Below are 19,552 nucleotides of genomic sequence, written 5' to 3'. Positions count from 1 at the left end.
ACGGTAATTACTATGGGTATAAATTACACCCTAAAGCGCTCTAGTTTGGAAAAAAGGCAAGACGAAGAGCGTGAATTTTAAAGAAAAGAAAATTTAGAAAAAAAAATATAAGGAAAACGTAACTCAATAATTTAAAAACAAAATTTATCGATGAACTTAATTCTGTGAACTTGGATGATCGAAACACGGCGAAATGTAAGCAAACACGCAAAAAATAAATTGCTTACACGCAAACAGTTCCAAATGAGAATCCGCGGATTTTGTCTATCTCCAATATCGAATGACTCACTCGCTTGTGTACCAACCATTCATTGCTACTTTATATACTTGGTACCGAAAAGAAATTGGACAATAAATTCCGTCTAGATTTTATAGGCACTGAATGACAATGTATGGTAATTCACAACAATATCAATACACATAATGGGAGTATGTATTTGCTGACAACAAAACGGGTCCTAGATAGTTTTATGACATAAGTCCGATTAGCCTATTTTCATTTCGATTTAGTATTTGATATTTTTATGAATTCAATTCTAGGAAAGTAACAGTTATACAAATAATAACCTACATACGAGTACATACGTATAAAACTCATCAGTCAAAGAGGATATAGATTAAGTAATCTAAAACACTACTCTTGAGGGTTGGTGAGTTACAAAAACCCAACCGCGAAACGGATCGAAAACCACAAATCGTTTGATTTAAATTAAAATGTTTAAAAACTACATAAGTACGTTATATTTCCTATATTATTTTGTTGGCGTCATAATTTTTCAATAGTTTAGGATGATGAGTAGATCGTGCCGTAGGCGGGAGTAGCAATGATTTATCAGCACCACCTTGAAACCTCTGAGTCACCACTACAGCGACTCCTCGCCGTCTCCACAAACTTTATTTTTATTTTCAACACTAATTTAGAAAATCCTTGATATTTATCTTTGAAACGCCTTTGCACACGGTCTCCTGGCTACCCCTCTATAGGCGCAATATGATTGTAATCATCACATTGTAGTCACAACATATAACTATCATCCCTCTGCCATCTGTTTGTTCTTATGCATTGGATTTTTTACGATCCCGGATTCAGATCAACTAATCGTTTAACCTGTTTGGCGCGTGTATCTTCGATGTGGGTTTAAACAAGATCACGTAACAATTGAATGGTAATATATTATATGTATAATTAGATCAACAAAATGGAGCGTCCTCATTGTGGATATTTTCGATGTAACTATTTAGGCAAGAAGGCCAGCCGACCTAATATCGTTAATATTAGCCGAGTTTAAAATTTACGTAACACTTGTTAGTTCGAGATGTCCGTGACGTACTCTCAGGGCTGAAGGGTTGCGCAAGGCAAAAGTTTCAAGCTTTATTTGTGATCTCTTGCGCAAGCCTCCGATAGCCAGATTCCAGCAGGTGTGAACATTTTCTATTAAGACTTCATCAGCTCAAAGGACATGTTTATTTAAAAACGCCTGAACATCAGTGAGAATTGCCAGAGCTGTCCCAAATTCCAATATTATACTCCTTTATACTTTACTATAAAAATATTTTCGATGCTGCAGTGGGATATAAAGTAAAGTAATCCAATACAAGTAAACAGGTTTAATATAGCTTACGCATGTATGATTTTTGCCAAAGACAATTTATATCTAATCTCTACAAGAGGCACTGACTGCAAAAAGATACCCACTCATGATTGGTCATTTTTCGCTATAATAAAAATGGCTTTTAAAATAGGTTTTACCATTTTCTGATTATTATCGTAGGCTTATCTACATTCTATTTAAAAATATGATTCAATCCATAAAAAGTTAAAAATATTTTATTTGTATATAGGTACTTATCTATTGATTTATTTTCGTTTATTTTGTAGTGACTATCGTGTGGATATTGCGAAATGTCAGTTCGAGGAAGAAAAATTAGCTTTCGGGCACGAACAACTAACCTAAAACAAAACGATTTGTATTTTTGATGAGCCCTTTTAGCCGAAGTCGGAACTTGGCAGCAATTGTTCCTGTTGTAATGTATTCAGAGGCACCGACATTAGCCTTCCTGACTCCAATTGTATGCAAAATGTGACTGTTACTGTTTTGTACACAACTTGTCCGTCGGTGAGTTTCCTCAATCAAATTACTCGTGAGAACATTTTTCGGTACTTTAGTCTTTATTCTTCGACAATAGGTGTTTCTTTCCCATCGTAAATATCGAACACGGCTCCTAATTTTGTTACGCGCTGCGCTGCGAATAACAACACCATTTCTTTGGTCACAATGGCTCATTTGTTGCGTCTCTATCTTCATCTCATCTATGACGCGTGTGAAAACGTTATACAATAAGTTATTGAATTTATGAATATTGTCGTTTACGTAAACATATAAGTCCAGCGATCACCTATAAGTTCGCCGATTAGTGAAGGGCGCGTGTGTTCTAGAGCCAACACTAGTTTGTCCACTTTCACTCGGCAATAACGCACAACGTGTTTGTCTACGTCTAGCCTGACGTCATCACTACCATCCAGTTATTACGTGTGCGACTTTAAAATATCGCTGATGTTCCGTTATGCTCCATTTATTATGAGAAAGTCCTCATTCGTTAGATGAATAATATACCGAAACTATTTATCAAAAAAATGCAATCTTTGCCAATAAAAAGCAGTAAGTAATTGTATATCTTGGCCGATTTAATGTTGTGTTAATTATACCGCGTTTTTGTTGTATTATTATTACAGAATATTCATAATTTTTTCACCACTAATTAATATTATATTTATAGGTAGGTAAGTATACATGTTTATTTAAATTATGGAACAAAATAACGTATTATATTATTACCTTCTGTTTTCAAATTACAGCACTTAGTTAGAATTTAATATAACATTATTTGAGGATTTAAATTTAGAAATGTTTTTGAGACGCTATTTTTTACAAAGATCTCTTACCTAGGTAATTGAATGAAATCGAATCAAGTGGACTTGACCATAGTCTCTATCATTGATATAATAATTTAAAGTATCTAAATATATGCTATTCTTCTCTTATTCTATCGTGTGGGCTGTGAGGTGAATTACTAACCCCATCAGCCCTGATGTCAGGGTTACTATTGAGCCGCCAAAGGCCCCACAGGCGACATGGCTCATGTAACGACTACCAACTTACATCAGTAAGTAGTAACCGAAATCAACGGCTTGACGTGTCTTCTGAAGCACGGACTCGTATATTTTATTGTATTTACTATCTATAACTATAGTATAGTTTAGCCTATAGTTTTTGTTATTTATATGATAATCATGCGAAATGCTCATAAACAGGAACAAAAATAGACAAAATTGTCAAATAAGGTACCTAACTAAAACAGAACGTAGAAAGTCCGGAAAAATACCAAAGATGCTTGTTTGCGGACGCTCCGCTGACGGGCCGATAGCGATCCAATGGAAAAATAACTAAATAAATGGCACAATAAACAACTGCATCGAGATAAAAATAACCACAGTCATCGTTATTCGTTGATTCGTTCAAATAGTCAAGAAAACGAAAGCGGAACTACTTAATCCGGTATCACATAGAACAAACTACCTGTTAATGTGGCGTAAAAGTGTTTAAAAGTAAATATACTTTTAAATATTAATTAACAAATTGATCGTCATTATGCATACTCACACTTATGAATAGGCACTTTCATTAAAAAACTTGCTCCCATCTATGATGTTCGTGTCCGAAAATTACATTTAGTTTTCATATTATAAACTCAATTTTCTCAAATTAAAGAGCCAATTCGAACAGGTGGCACTAAATATAAATAATATCAAAAAAGTGGTCTTACAACATAGGTTCGACATCACCATAGTGCGAGTAACGGAAGCGCGACAACACTATATAGTTAAAGTCACTTTTAGACCAATGTAATAGAAAAGAAATATGTACGGATAATTAAACATATATACAGCACAAAGATACAACTAGAGAGCATTAAGTACCTAAATCCTAATTACTTATTAATTTGTAACAAAAAAGTAAACAAAATTAATATTAATTGATCACGCAGTCACAGATGATAGACAGACAGACTTTAGACGGTAAAAAAGGCTTGGCCTTGTTCACGCAGATGGCGCGCGGCGCGGGCGCATTCGGCCGCGATAACCTCACCCTGCTATATCAATATCACGCCCGAATTACATTACAATTGTTCCATTATTTACTGACACTGAAAACATACAATCGATCCAGCATAATAAACGCCGACATTAATTATAACACATAATACAAGAGAGGTAATTGAATGATTCACTGCACCTAACTGCACAATTGGATACGTTCACTCACCGGCATTGACAGGGTGCTAAGACTAATTTTACTGGGTCAACAAGAAAAGTGCTGACGCAAAACGATTAAGGAAAACCCTAAAGTCTATATTTTTAAGCCAAGCTGAGAAGATCAAACAAATTACGACGTAAACATACGACGTCTCGTTGTGTTATTTTAATTTTACGCTCTTTATCACTCGTATTTCAAACTCGTACAGTGTAATGTACGCAACATTCGTGTTTAGTAGCGTTCGATTAAGAAGTATGAGCGCATCTTGACTGTTACAAGACGGGAATTATATATATAGAAGTCGTTTGTTGGTCGGTCACGAATCTTGGGCAGGTTTACTGTCAATAAAGCGTATTCTGAGAGATCCTTGCTCCAAATAAACGAAAGGTAAACCTACATAACAAGAGCAAACGACTACTACATTGCCAAATCGCTCTCACCGTTCACACGAACTCGTATATATAAACTCAAATTATGCTAATATTCACTCAAATTACAGTCCATTATAAGCAAATGTTAGGTCAAATGTTAGGAGGAGTAAAGTCATTTTTTTTTGACGTGACTTATTGTAGATTTGCCGCAGATGGCATTAACTACTTGGCCGGACAAATGGGGAACGCTGAAGGCTCTCACCCGGTAGTAAAAAAAGAATTATCAAAATCGGTTCATACACGACGAAGTTATCCCCGAACAAACATAAAAAAAATATATATATGGTCGAATTGAGAACCTCCTCCTTTTTTAAAGTCGGTAATAAAGTCAATAAATAATAATCGAGTAAAGTCAATAATCGTGTACTTATTAGAAAGTAATTGCACTCTGATTATGTACTTTTCTGTTTCTTAAAGAGAGATGATGTAATATGGGTTAATTTAAACAAAATATTATTTTAGAACAATCTAACTCAAAACAACATTTCATAATTGATGTACTTAATATAAAAGTGGCAAATACAACAAGATACACGTAACATAGAAAGACAAGTAAAAGAAATAAAATCGACATTATCAAGTATCTAATAATTTGACAATACTTACTACAACACTCAGACACTTGTTTTGGTAAAGAAATGATTGACTGACTGCTATAAACATATTTTTGCAAGATTATAATTGTTGTCCGTAATAAAAATTTAAACTGATACTTATAAGTACTTACATGTTATTTTCTTATTCGTTTTGTAGGTATATGCTAATTACCATTATGTTATTTAAGCTACAGTTTTGTAATTTTAATCTATTTCTGTTTCACGGAAATCAAAGTTTGATGTATATGAATGGTAAGATTACGTAGGCGTTTGAGTACGGGACATTTCCCATACTCACCTACTAATATAGAGCTGAATAATACGGATAGAGAAAGCTATTAATGCTTTCTGAAGTCAAGAAACGGTGACTTAACAACTGTATTTTAATTAGGAATGACCCCTACGCAGTATAACGTCTTTCAAATACCTATCCCTCGTTTCCAATAGCAAATAAATCATCTGAATACAAAACAAGGTGTTTTTTCCAGAATGACGTCAGAACACAGCTGTCCCTGCCGTCTACCCGACAAGAAACTGACACTTACACAATTATTTTGAGGCTAAAAAGCTTTTAGCAATATTCATCTTCACATTCGGATCACATAAAGCATTCATCGCAACATCCTGTGAATATCCGATGACAACCTTCGAGTGAAGGTGATATAAGCCGCGACATAAAAACCAAGTTCAAGATTAATGCGAGCAATTTATTAAAAGATTTTTCATGAGCCAGTGATTTATTTAAAATCGTAACTTTCGGAAGTCGTGAAATATCAAACCGGATTAGTAGATATACTTTTTACATAGATAATTTTGCGTTGTTGAAATTTTCAACAACACAAAATACTTGCTGACACTTTTGTTTCGACTTGTATAGTGCGTGGTCGGATACAATACAGAGCAAACAAGTAAACAGATAATACTGCCCTAACAGGATGGTTGTGCAAATACTCGTTACCGACGCGGGCACCGGCTGTAATTTTAATACGTGTCAGCTGTCTGTCAACTCGGCCGCCCCTTGTATCACTTTATCATTATTCACGGACTCATTGTCTGACACATGTACTCGAGTTACTCCTTAAAATGTTTCTAATGTTACAGCCAATGTTAACACAGCATGTAACCGACCTCCTCGAGTCAAGGATGGGATTCAAAGTTGTGATCTTTGGAACAATTCCAATAGAGCGCGTCGGCACAGCCGCTTGAAATATGAATGAACTCCCGGCTAGACATTATTCTTACGAACATCATAAAAATCTATAGCACTAATATTCACTGAGTCTACGATATGACGCAGTCAGTTTTACGTGGGAAGCCTTCAAAGAACTTGGACAAAAGACTGGAGTGTCTTCAAAGTGCTCGCGTCACAATGAATTATCTGCCAAAAATAAAACGAACTAATCAATGTTGTGGAAAAGATTCTTCACACTTGATCGCGTTGTGCAAAGCTAGGCATAATTGGTGGAGTTTTAATCAGAACTGGCAAAGAATAGAGCGGTGGTGTCTTGCAAGGCTACAAGTACCCTCCACCGCGCCACTCACTGCAGCCGTGAGCAAAACAAAGAACTTCGACTTCGCTGACCTACAAGTTGTTCAAGCTAAATTAGATAAGATACAACAAGATTGTTTTTTCAGTCCTCTTTTATTTTTAAATAAAACTTTCATAATCTATTTACATTTCTTTTGCTAACTATATTCCTACTTTTTATTAGATTATGTAAAGTAGAATTTGAAGTGCTCTACTAAGATATTGTACAGTTGTTACACTTTGCAGTCTTGAACAAAGTTAACCAACATACTTACACAAATTACTTTTGTCAATATTACAGTTTCTTTTTCTATTCATGTGTTAAGAATGACTCATATTGATTGAGTGGTTTTGCTTTTAGAGGTGATCTGAGGACAGGTTTTTCTAATACCGTTAACAGTTCAGTAAACAAAGCGTTCTATTAAAACTTGCGACACTGACCAATGCTGTGGACGAAGGACACTGTAATCTATCTGATAAAACTGGTTGCAATTAAATTTCCATTGCATGACATAATAGCGGCGCAGGCGCAAATGTAGTGCTTTGCTGCGCCTGCGGGCCCACTTACTTAATAAACCGGTCTGTAAACACAATAACCTGTACTTGTAGTAAAAATTATTAGATAAGATCCCATCACTTTCGGCTCATACGGTAAAAGCCTCTGGCACAAATACGCATTACTTATCGATCAATCAAAACACAATGAACCTAGAAGTGTTTTCATAGTAAGTAAGTATACTTTACCGGGTTAATATTACTTTATAAAGCCTTTAAAAAAAAAACATTTCAATCACGATGTCTTAATATTGCAAATAATTCTGCTGTTAAAATGCCGTTTACTGGTTTCGAGCGAGAAAATATTATTATGACGAAGATGGCAAAATTGCAGTGTTATGAGACTTGTAACATACATTTGTAAGCTTTCGTCTAAAGCTAATAGCTTTTTGTACTTACCCGTTTATTTACACGTGGAGAACACAAAACAGATTTATGAGGTCTGTAGATATTTTGTAAAAGTTACACGCATTACACGAGCCATCAACTCCCCTATCTATCAATTTGTGTAATAGTTATGTAAAGAATATTGAACTCTACAGCAGTTTAAATGGAGTGCCACATAGTTACGATTTAAGTAAAACAATTGAATGTCGCCGCCTGGTCGACTTTGCGTTGCAAGAATCCGGAATATCCGAACAATTGATTGAATATAACTTCTGAACTGAACTTATTGAAATGGTTGGCTGGAATTTAAACGTTCCAAGTTGTACATCATTTTGTTGTTTCCAGGCGACATAAAAGTCAACTTTATCTGACGTAATAATTAATATTATTTCGATCTGATAACTTACGTACAATGGTTATATGTTGTCCCTAGTTTGGTTAGGACATTACAGGCTGATCACTTTTTTGACCAAAAGTAAGATGATCCGTGTTTCGCAAGGCACGTTAAGCCATTGGTCCCGGTTACTACTTACTGATGTAAGTAAGGAGTCATGTCAGGGGCCTATGGCGGCTCAATTGTAACCCTGACGCCAGGGTTGATGAGGTTGGTAATCCACCTCTCAACCATCACGAGAGAAGAAGATGGATTGGTTTTCTCTTCGGATTGGCAGGTCAGACAGGCAGTCGCTTCTGTGAAAAGCCAGACCTGTCATACCTTCAAAACTTTTCCACAAACCCTGTGGAGAACGGGATAAGGGAGATGATAACTTATAAATAATAGCATGATAAATAACATTTCTCTTGCGATAGAAAGCAAAAAATTGCCCGCAAATTATATTCTTGAGGTTTGTGGATTTCCCCGTTAGAATACTTAGAGCGAATTCGACTAGAATCAGAACGAGTTATAGGCGTTTGTGTAGGTAGTTATGTAAAGAATGTTGAACTCTACAACAGTTTAAATGGAGTACTCTGTACCTACTTAGTTACGGTTTATATAAAACAATTGAATGTCGCTGCTTGGTCAACTTTGCGTTGCATCAGAATCCCGAATATCGGAGCGATTGCGTAAAGTATCAATGAGCATTATAAAAACAGTATTGTTCTGAAGTTCTAGTGAACTTCCGCACTTGTTTGTTCTACAATGAATAACAGATAGTGTATACTTTACACAATTACAAGTCACAACCACATATTGTATTGCGTCGTGCCGATAGAAAATTAACTTGGACTGAATTAACTTAGCCATTGGACGGCCGGACGACGGAAAACCTCTGAACAATGGACCGATAAGACACCGCAAAAAAGCAGCGTGAAGTACGCTCCTTTTACTTGATTACGAGAGATCTGTGAATAAGTAGTTCTTATTACGTTATTTACAAAACTAAAACAATTTCCCAAGTCAAAGTCTTCGAGGTAACTTCCAATCTTAGCATGAGTCACTGCATAATATTTATACAAACCCACATCAGATTCTCGTTAAAAAGCTTTCTTACGTGTTTAAAGTGTTTTTCACACGGAAATGAACTTGGTTCGTGACTGGGGTGAAGGTTTATGAAATTCAGGCAAGTTTTCTATCGCGTGCAATAGTGCAACGACTATAGGTGCTTTATAAGTGCAATATGTCACAACATTTTTTACAACCTGCCAAGGAAATAAGCACGTGATATTATCGGTCTTTTTAAATCGATACAGTCCTTACTTCCTGTTTACAATAAAGAAAATTGAAAAAAACAACTATGTATATATATAATATATCAGATTTATGCCAATAAAACTCGGTAGCATGATAAATCATTTATTTATCTTTTACTGTTAACACGTGGACTTTGATGTTTTTTATTAATCTCATAAACGAGTAATTTTAAACGAACTCCTTTTTGGATAGATGCATGCCGTAATGAGACAACAGCTTGTTCATTACAACAGGTACAAACGAAGTCGGAGGAAGGAGGTAAGTACATCCGATTCCGGCGTTTACCTCCAAGACGCTTCCGAGAGAGCGCGAGACAAGCGAGACAAAAAACGTTCGCTTCTCAGTATCACGTACCTACCATGAACATGAACGATTACACCGCAATCAAAGTCCATCGAAAATCACAAAGTGCTCCCCTTTGCATACAAAGCACCTTAATTTTCCGCCAAACCTCATTAAACATTCATTGCTCACTAGTCCCTGCGATAAATTTGCATGTGGGATACATTCTCGGACATCTCGCGCGGGGCAAGGCTTAAATGTTCCTGGAAGTGCCTTCTGTGCCTTCACACAGAAATGTAGGAAAGTTGATACAGACGGCCTGAAAACCTAAATGTAAGGGGTGCCTTCAAAAGTTCGTAATCACATCCTAAATTAGGCTTATAATAACCCAAATTAGCCTCCCAACAAAGTTTTATGATTAAAAAACCCGCAAAAAGTTCACGTAGATCGTTATTTATAACGTGGTTCACCATTGGAAGGTTGACGTAGGTATAAGGGTGCAAAATTCTGGATATTGTATTATTTCCATCCTCCACATACACGTGTTGGCAACGGCGATAGTCTAATCTTTCATAACAAAGTTAAATATATCGGTTCCCTCACTCAAACAATCTATATCCACGCCTATCCTAGATAATCTCGATTGACAACTTTGCGTCTTATCGAATGGCTCTATGACGTATACGTCTATTAATAAGGAAGTTAATAGATAGCACGATACAGCAACAACAATGCAACGTCAGGTTGAAAATTTCAAACATTAATTTTACAATATATCACCACATTACACAAAGTATGAAGAAATTGACAATATTTTTGAATTTAGAATGTTTGTTGAATTTAAAATTGTAAAAATTAATAAAATTATTTATTTTAATATTTAACCCGATGTTTGTAACGCGGACGCGGACGTATCTCGCTGGAGCTGGAACGATGGCATGATATTTATTTTCGCAGATTTACACAGTCGACTTATCAAAGCTTTTTATCTTCAACATCTATTGACGTGATCTATTGACGTATCACAGGCGCGGGCGCGGCGCGGGCGCGGCGCGGGCGGAAGATCATAAGTCAATTCCAGCCTAAGCCGCTCCAAGGAAAACATCATCGAACTGTCGATATGTTCATCATACTCGCATTATATTTTGCTCAAACGTCTAATGTTTATAAATACATAAGCTCATTTAAACCCATTACGCTTCAGTAGTTACGTCAAACGGAACAAGATTTATATCAATGAACAAAAGTAAATATGAAACATAATCATGGACAGGATAATCTTTGAAACAACGATACAAACGTACGCACGACTCACGCACGAGGCCTAGACACTCATTGAAATTAACGCGATCAAAATAATTTACAGAGTAGGTAACGAGAGTCCAAATAACATTTTACGAGCAAATTGACGAGTCATTTTATGATTTTTTATGGTGCATTCGAAGCTTAAAATAATTGACAAAAAGTGCGCTTCTCAGAAGCGTGGGAGCGACGCGTCGCGGCTATGTAGGTCGCCACTCGCCATGCCTTCGCCGGAAGAGCGAATTTCGTTTCGTTTACATTATGTGTATCAATTATTTCTGTTTATTTACGTTTGTTAAATAGAATATTAGGGCATTTCTCGTAAAAAAAGTTATTCTCATATTATTGGATAATTTTATAGCTCGAATCTATTATGAAAATATCTGTAAAGTCGTTTTAAAAATTACAATGTTAAGGAACGTTCATCCCTGTTCTACGTGTTTGTTTATGTAAATGTTTACTGCCTTGCAAGTGCAATACAAGCAGTTTCTAGATATGCGTGTAACGATCTCAGTTGGAGAGCAGCGAGGCATGTTAAACGTTGCCAGTCACAGGAATACGTTGTTGTGAAATCTGTCCACATCGAGTCAAGTTTCCGCCAATAAATACTTGTCTCGCCTTGCGCATACGCATCTCTGCTTTCGAGTTTGTTGACGCACAACATTTCACTTTTCACGTCTATCGATACTTCCTGAGTCTACCTAAAATCTTCTTCAACCGATTACGACGCGTTGCGTAACGAAACAAACGTCTCGCTCCTTTGATCAACCAATGAAACATAAATATGATTAGTTACTAGATATCTATTGGTGGTTTAATCAACGTCTTTATGTCATTATGTTGTCTGTGTACGTTGCCCCCTTTCCAAGGTATTATTTTTTCCGCTTAAGTTATTTTAGGTAATCCTGCCTAAGTCTCAGATATTACAGTTATTTAATAAAGCTAAACATTGTGTTACTTTCTAACTTTGTTTATGTTCCAGCCCAGAAATGAAAACGTCTTTGCAAACAAAAAGTAGGACAGGATATTGAGATACTTTTAAAAGTACTCTTCTGATTGTATATTGACAAACAGAACCGTCGCTAATAAGAAAACATAATGGAATTATAGAACTTGCAACATGAAAACGGAACGTTTGCCTACAGTATAATCCAGCTGAAAACAAGCCACGTGATATTGTGATCAAATAAGCATTAGGTAAGCACATATCTTAAATCTTCCATAAAAAAGAACCTAATAAATCAATAGCGGACTTGTTAATTGTTTATAAGTAGGTATATGCTATAGCCGATAAGCCGTACCACACAATGTCACGGCTGTATTGCGCTTGTGTCAGAGAAAGTAGTATTGAATCTCGTAAATCGCGTGGAAGCGTGCGCCGGCGCAGCTGAGGACGTTACGTAAAGCCATCCGCGTCACCAGCACAGACTGTTGACTAGGTGCTAACAATGCATATACCGTCTACAATATGTTTAAACCCTTGAAACCTTTTATAATAAAATAAGATCAACATTTAATTAAATAAACTCGTTAAAATATTTTACAATATATATTCCGAACGTGACCCTATAAAGAATCACAATAATGTTAAAAACAATTTTACAAGGCTTAATTCAATTCTTGTTATGAAACGGAACGCTTATCGCTGCGTCGATATTATTACGTCTCAAATGACACTGAAATCTTGTGGAAAACCCGTGTTTATCCGACCCTCGAGCCCGCATTGGTAAGCAAGAAGTTAATATTAGTTATAATAACGACAGGTAGGTAAATAAGTGGAAGACGGCCAAGGGCGATGCAACGCTACGTAGCCATGAGGGTCTGTTATGGAATCTGTATAACTTCGTAGATAACATTACATTTTACCTACTTTCAAATGAAGCGTAAGTGACTAATAGAAAAAAAAAACAAATCGCAGACAATCGGTACTTTTGTTTAGCTATCACGCATGTCACACAGAATGATGTATCGTTCTCGTATCACGCGCCAAAAGATATGTATCTACCTCCACGGAATATGTTTTCTACAGTGACATAAAGAGTATTGTCGGAAGACAAAAGCTCGTAAAAAGATCTGTTTTCGACACTTTGTCGCTGTGGTGCGGAGTGCGACCGGTTCCCGGCCGCCGGGTGCCAGTCGCCGGCAACCGCATTGTTCCTCCTCAACTTTCCATTCTTAATTTCTGCCTATCTAGTTCCATTGTCCTCTCTCATGTGTGCGTGAACTATGAGAACCGCGCGCTTCTCAAATTTCGTAAGCATCTAAGGTAACTGAACAGTTACCCTTTTATCTCCTAACGACTCGTCTTTTAGATTTCTGATATTTGTACACAATTTCTTCGTCTACGAAATATCTCTACTAGCAATCGCTCAACTGTACCTATTCTTCTGGTCGGCGTAACTTACAAAGTAATATCTTTCATTTCATTGCCCCCAGGCAATAACATAAGATAGTCTTCCATCGGTAATACAGGCTTGGATATTGTTTTATTTACTTTTCCCGTTTCCTCCAACTACGCGGCAAAGAGGAAACCCACAGCGACATTGCGTTCTATCGATGTTTCAAGATTCAGCCTCACGCATCGTCGCGAATTTGCCGATATGGAAAACAGATAATAGAATAGCATAATGGAGTACAGCACGCGATAGCGATAAAATATTATAACGTCCTACTCATTACCTTCTACTATTTACAAAGTGCGCGCGACACACTGACCCACATATCTTGCGGTAATCGCGCGTGACAATACACAAACGATCGCGTGCGTAAACACCAATACTTCTTTGGCATTCATTGATACGTTTGAATTTCTGCGAGAACTCGTGCACGAGCATTATTTGGAGTCAATATCTTAGCCCAGTTCGAGCGGTCCGAACGCGGCGAGCTGCGGTCGTTAGCGCTGTAAGTAGAGCGCCTAGGATGAAACCAACGAACTAGATCCCCATACTTAGTCGACACATTTTGTGCTCTGTTTCACCGACGCTATTGTCACCAACACACTCGTGAGTTATTCTACATTACAGTATGCACGGTTCCTTTAAATTCTAAAGGCTTCTTTAATAACAAGTTTGAAATAAGAACATTTTTTTGATAAATGAAAATCCACTATTGCTATTCGAATAAGTTTTTCTGCTTATAAGGCTGTCTATATTAAAAATCCGTAAACTTAATAGGAACACAAAACTTGTGCATTAACGGTAGGTACTTAACAGCCTCTTAATGATCGTAATTTAATGGAAAATACGAAATTATTAGCTTACCCTTACCAGCCAATTTTAATGGAAAATCAGTAATTATTAGCTTACCAGCCAATATTTACCTTACAATGTCCTTTCAAATTAGATAAAAACGTTTTTATTAATTCATTTATAAATATACATTGCTTGCTAAACCTAACAGACGTACTAGTTAATTACTAATTAGCTTTGTAATGAAAAACAAGTACCTACTTAATCTTACTTTCCGCTTTCACAAGTTTGAAAACTCAAAAAAAAACGTACCTACAGTTTACGTACTTCATATTCAAACCATTAATTATTTTTAATTAACACTCCATGTGACATGAAGATTAAGTATTCAAAGTTTCAAAAGTTGTTCTTTAGTGGAATTCATATTTTAAGTATTATTTTGATGTTATGCAAATTCAGCCAGAATGAGTGAAGAAGTAAATGTCACGGGGCGACCTGTTCGCTCCTAGTAGGTCAGACCGATGGCTCGATCGCCCTTGGCCCATTTTCCCGCTGCAAAATGGGTCGAGAGGCCGCGACTATCATACTTGCATCGCGTACAACCTTCGTAATGAGATATCATATCAGGCACCTGTTGAACGATATCGAAATACCAAATTAACAATGCCTGTACCTAACTGTCACCTCCAAACTTCTCCGTTCCCAAAATATCTACCAAGATTCCCGTTGACAAGTTCGCATGTTCAACTTTGTCGTCAACTGAACATAATATGTGATATTCTATATTACTGGCCTTGATTACGTCCCATTGTTGGTTTGGAGTTTTTACACGTCCTTCAAGAATAACGTCGCGTAATGCTGAAAATAGAGCGCAATGTAGAACTGAATTAATTTGAAAGATAGCATCAGATTCTACAGATTGCTACCATACCTATTCCTCGCAAGTTCCAAGCATGATCTTATTGGTCAGGGAGGAAAATCAAGATTTGATATAATACAGGGTGTTAGTGACATCGTAACAAAAATTTTGAGGGGTGATTGAGGCCATGATTCTGAGATGATATCAAGTGGAATTTTCCATCGCAAAAGTATGGAACTGAAAATAATTTAAAAAATGAATATTCAGACTGAAAATTCCACTTGATATCAACTCAGAATCATGGTCTGAACCATCCCCCTCAGTATTCGTTACGGTGTCACTAACACCTATACCTACTTGTATGGCTACCGTATGTACTTGTGCGGGGTGTAAGTGACATCGTAACGAATACTGAGGGGGATGATTCAGTTGATTATTCTGAATATCAAATGGAATTTTCCATCGCAAAAGTATAGAATTGAAAATAATTTAAAAAAACTAAAAAAAAAATCATGAATTTTGCGACGAAAAATTCCACCTGATATTAACTCAGAATCATGGTCTGAATCATCCCCCTAAGTATTCGTTACGATGTCACTAACACCCTGTATATACCTTGCTATTATCAGGATGAGAAGAATAAGTTGGACCGAAAGGATTACTAATGAGGAAGCGCTAGAAAAAGGAGATGAGACTGTTACCTAGAATAGAAAAGGAGAATGATGAATAATCTTCTTTCACCCTAAGGTTGCCTGGCAGAAATTGCTGTTTAGCAATAAGGCCGCCTATTATGCTTATGTTTTATTCGTATGTTTATGTCCTTTGTATACGTTGTTGTGCAATAAAGTATTATTGATTGATTGATTGAAAAGGCAAGATGATTGGAAAAGACGAATTTATTAAAAACATCATACTTATAAGGGAAGAGAGCATGAAGGAAAGGAAGGGGAAGACCAAGAAGAGCTTACATGGAAGAGATTAAAGAGAAGGCAAACGTCGTGTCTTATAAAGAAATCAAAGAACTGGCCTTTGATAGACAAGAATGGAAAATGCTACACCGACAAGAGCGTGGCTCTTAAATTGAGTATGACGATGATGCTAATCATCTCAAGCAACATGATAAAACATTTTTGGTATCTATGATCATTTTTGAATTGGTAACCTATAAGATTCCCGATGATTATTTTGAGTTACTTACAGCTTCTTATTATGTACGTATTACGTATTATTATGTGTAGAATATTTGTATAAATATTAACTGGAGTTATTATATTAACCGCTATTGTTGCACCGTCCCGCGTCCAAGATTTTTATGGCCGTTTCCTGGTAGTGGACGTCTGGAAGAAATTGCTTCAGAGCAACAAGGCCGCCCATTTGTACTGTTTAATAAATGTTTATAAGTATGTTTTGTTTGTGTGCAATAAAGGATATTTCATTTGATTCTTTCACCCTAAAATCTGTTTAGCAATAATGCCCCTATGGAACTTCTTTTGTCCTCAATGAGTTTTAGTATTGTGGTAGGGTAAATGTAGGTAATGGGGATCACTTAAGCGAAAATGAAAAAAAAAGCTAATCTATGAATCAACTATTTATTACTCTGTTTTTATTATAAACTTTACTCTACTAACTATCGATTGAGATCAACTTTAATTACTTTGGTTTATTAGTTTTGGTACAATAGCATTTTAAAAAAAAAATAACTTTGATCCCGATTGTCAACTTGGGTTGGCAATGGTGATCAGTATGTGGGCAATGGTGATCAACACATATCGCAAACATAATTGTGCGCAGTATTCCACCCAGAACAGTCGGCATGAGGCCAGAGCCCACAAGAAGTGCACCGGTACCATGTTTCATTGTTGCGGCCGAATTCACCACATACAAGACACAAGCTGCTTGCATCTTCTGCATCGTCATTTTCCTGGCATAACACATCCGTGTTCACGTCTGACGTCGAAGTACCATTGGAGTCCGACAGAATTTTCTTCTTAACCTTGTCACGACTACCCTTCTGTGGCTTGATTTTCTTTCCTGTTCTTTTTCCTTCGTTTTTCACAGCTTTGGCTTTTCTTTTATTTTCTTTTTCAACTAGGGCGTCTTCATATAGGTAATTGGGATCACCCGACTCCGATTACCTACATAGGCAATAAAACGAAAAAAAAAAATTGGCGAGAAATTATAGGTAATAATAACAATATGGCTGTTGAATTGCATGCTAAAATGCTACGACTATTACACATTACAAGTACAGAAATAAATATTTGTTATTTTGTAACTTACCTTCGTATTTCTTAACTCGAAAAATTAGATGTAAATGGCACGAAATCTTCAAACACCCATTACTCGCCAACGCGTCGGCCGAGCTGAGCCAGTCGCCGCTCGCGCACGGGTGTGACGTCATGCTAGCGTGTACTTATGTTTGAATCGGTCGGTCGCGTTCGGTTTTTGTTATTTTGAGGTGATCACCATTGCCTACTGACTCCCATTGCCTACATCTCCCCTACATCAGCTCTGTCTACCCCAATAGAGATTTAGGGTGGTTATAAACGAGAGTGTAGGTATCCACGTATGTAGTGTAGAGCGTGAATAAGCTTGTTGCTAGGCTGCGCACACTTAGCAATCAATCAAAATTCACAATTCATCGAAGTTTTCGACGCTTACTTCGCATATCCACACTTGACGCCATCCATCAACGTCTATCAAGATTGTGGATTACCTAGGCGAAGAGCTTCCGATGACAGTGTGAGGTCACCGAATGAAAAGGGTCCTCAGGCTTACTTTCTCGAATATAGCGACCATAAACATTAGCCATTTCACCGAGATAACTTTAGAGATTTATGACTTTATTGAAAAGCGGCTGCACGACGTGCCGACATTTGATTAACATTTTATGTGCCGTGAAGGAAATATACTTAATGAGTTTTTGTGCTAGTAGATTGCACACTGTTCTGTTTTGTGCAAAAAGTAATAAAAAGTATCACACAAAATTCATACAAAAAGTACCTATAAAAGTACCCGATGTAATAAAACTGTAATTTCATAATATGTGCCATAACAGCCAAACCAAAGAAGTGGTACGAGAAATAATATAACATAGCATCAGGGATACGTACATTATATACTTACACCCATTTCTCGCCAACTATGTTTTACATGAATTCTAACTCAAAGAAGTGGTAATTCGCATTTAATGAAACACAGCGCAGTAATACAAACATAACGTCTTCTGGAGATTTTGATTGATCAGTTCTACATAACTAATAGTAACTCTTCTTTTACCTACGACGTTCTATTTGGCCCACTTGAGTACAATTACTACTCAAACTATCATATAAAATTGTTTTTCCTATGAATCCGTAGTAACGTCTTTTATTATCAACTGTCCAGGATGACGAAAAATTTTTGTACTAACGCAGATCTCGTGTGGGCAGGGATGACAAAATTATATTTTTATATGTTTTAAAACACCACTTTTCTATACCAGTAACACGTTAACAGATGATTCAGAATTCGGTTTAGATTGTTTGATTTATTGCTTTGAGCTATTTTCCAACTGTTGCTGCAAGAGAAATAATAGCTACTTATGAAAAAAGTAAAACTCGATTCTTCACACTTTCTGAAGCCATACGTAGATTTGTAATGCAATCTTATTGCTCTTGAATCATTGCAGTCGATATCCCGAAGAAACAGTGAACGAACGATAAGAGTCCTTACAACGTAAATAATGTTAGTCTCCAGGTATTGCAAAACTTGATAACGAAAAAATAAATAAGACTTACCAATAGTTTTAAGGATTTGAAGGTCGTCCAATTCATACTCTTTCTCTTCTTCAGTGTACTCTGACTCAGAGGTGGTAGACTCCTGCTCCTCTGTGGAAGACGCCACCGACAGGGACCTCACGTCTGAGCTCAGCTCCGAGCTGCAATCCCTCACCAACTTTGCACTAGCCATCATCATCGTAAAATCCACAAAAATAATTCTTAACCAAAAATTTTCGAGTTCATAATTCAAATGTTTATTTCGCAAAAGAAATTTACAGACTGAAATAATAATAATTCTTACAAATATTTTTTTTTATTTAAGATTGTTTATTATTTTTATTTGAAATATAATGAGTTTTTTATTAAATAAATCGAATTTATATTATATTCGAGCGTGATCGCGCGAGCGGTGCACAGATCGACAACGCGTTCTCTCTTCGCCGCGGTTTCAATCTCACTACGACGAATACAGCGCGCCATAGAGCTACCACGGAGATGCCAAACTCACTGTATACTCGCTCTAGGAATACGTCGGTGATAAACTCCATATTATAAAAATTGGGATTTACTTTTAGTTAGAAAGTCATCATCATCAGCCCATAAACGTCCCCACTGCCGAGGCACGGGCCTTCCCTACGGATAGATAGGGAGATC

At 36.6% G+C, this 19,552-nt stretch overlaps 1 protein-coding gene and 1 long non-coding RNA gene across 2 annotated transcripts in view; both read right to left on the bottom strand.

The window, feature by feature from the left end:
• LOC126368268 (cAMP-dependent protein kinase catalytic subunit 3) overlaps positions 1 to 19,356 on the bottom strand; it is a 38,608-nt gene extending 19,252 nt beyond the window's left edge. The window contains exon 1 of the mRNA XM_050012167.1: positions 18,917 to 19,356. Coding sequence (XP_049868124.1) covers positions 18,917 to 19,094 — 178 coding nt within the window. The 5' untranslated portion in view covers positions 19,095 to 19,356. The remainder of the gene's footprint in view (positions 1 to 18,916) is intronic.
• Positions 16,708 to 18,021, bottom strand: LOC126368297 (uncharacterized). Its single transcript, XR_007566575.1, has 2 exons — positions 17,418 to 18,021; positions 16,708 to 17,272 (listed from the first exon to the last, which is right to left on the bottom strand). It is a non-coding gene; the product is annotated as an uncharacterized LOC126368297 (long non-coding RNA).
• Positions 19,357 to 19,552: the final 196 nt, after the last annotated feature.

This window comes from Pectinophora gossypiella, chromosome 1 (genome assembly GCF_024362695.1).
Source record: "Pectinophora gossypiella chromosome 1, ilPecGoss1.1, whole genome shotgun sequence".
NCBI classification, from domain to species: Eukaryota; Metazoa; Arthropoda; class Insecta; order Lepidoptera; family Gelechiidae; genus Pectinophora; species Pectinophora gossypiella.
The sequence above is the reverse complement of the archived record's forward strand: the minus strand, read 5'-3'. Positions and strand labels throughout refer to the sequence as shown.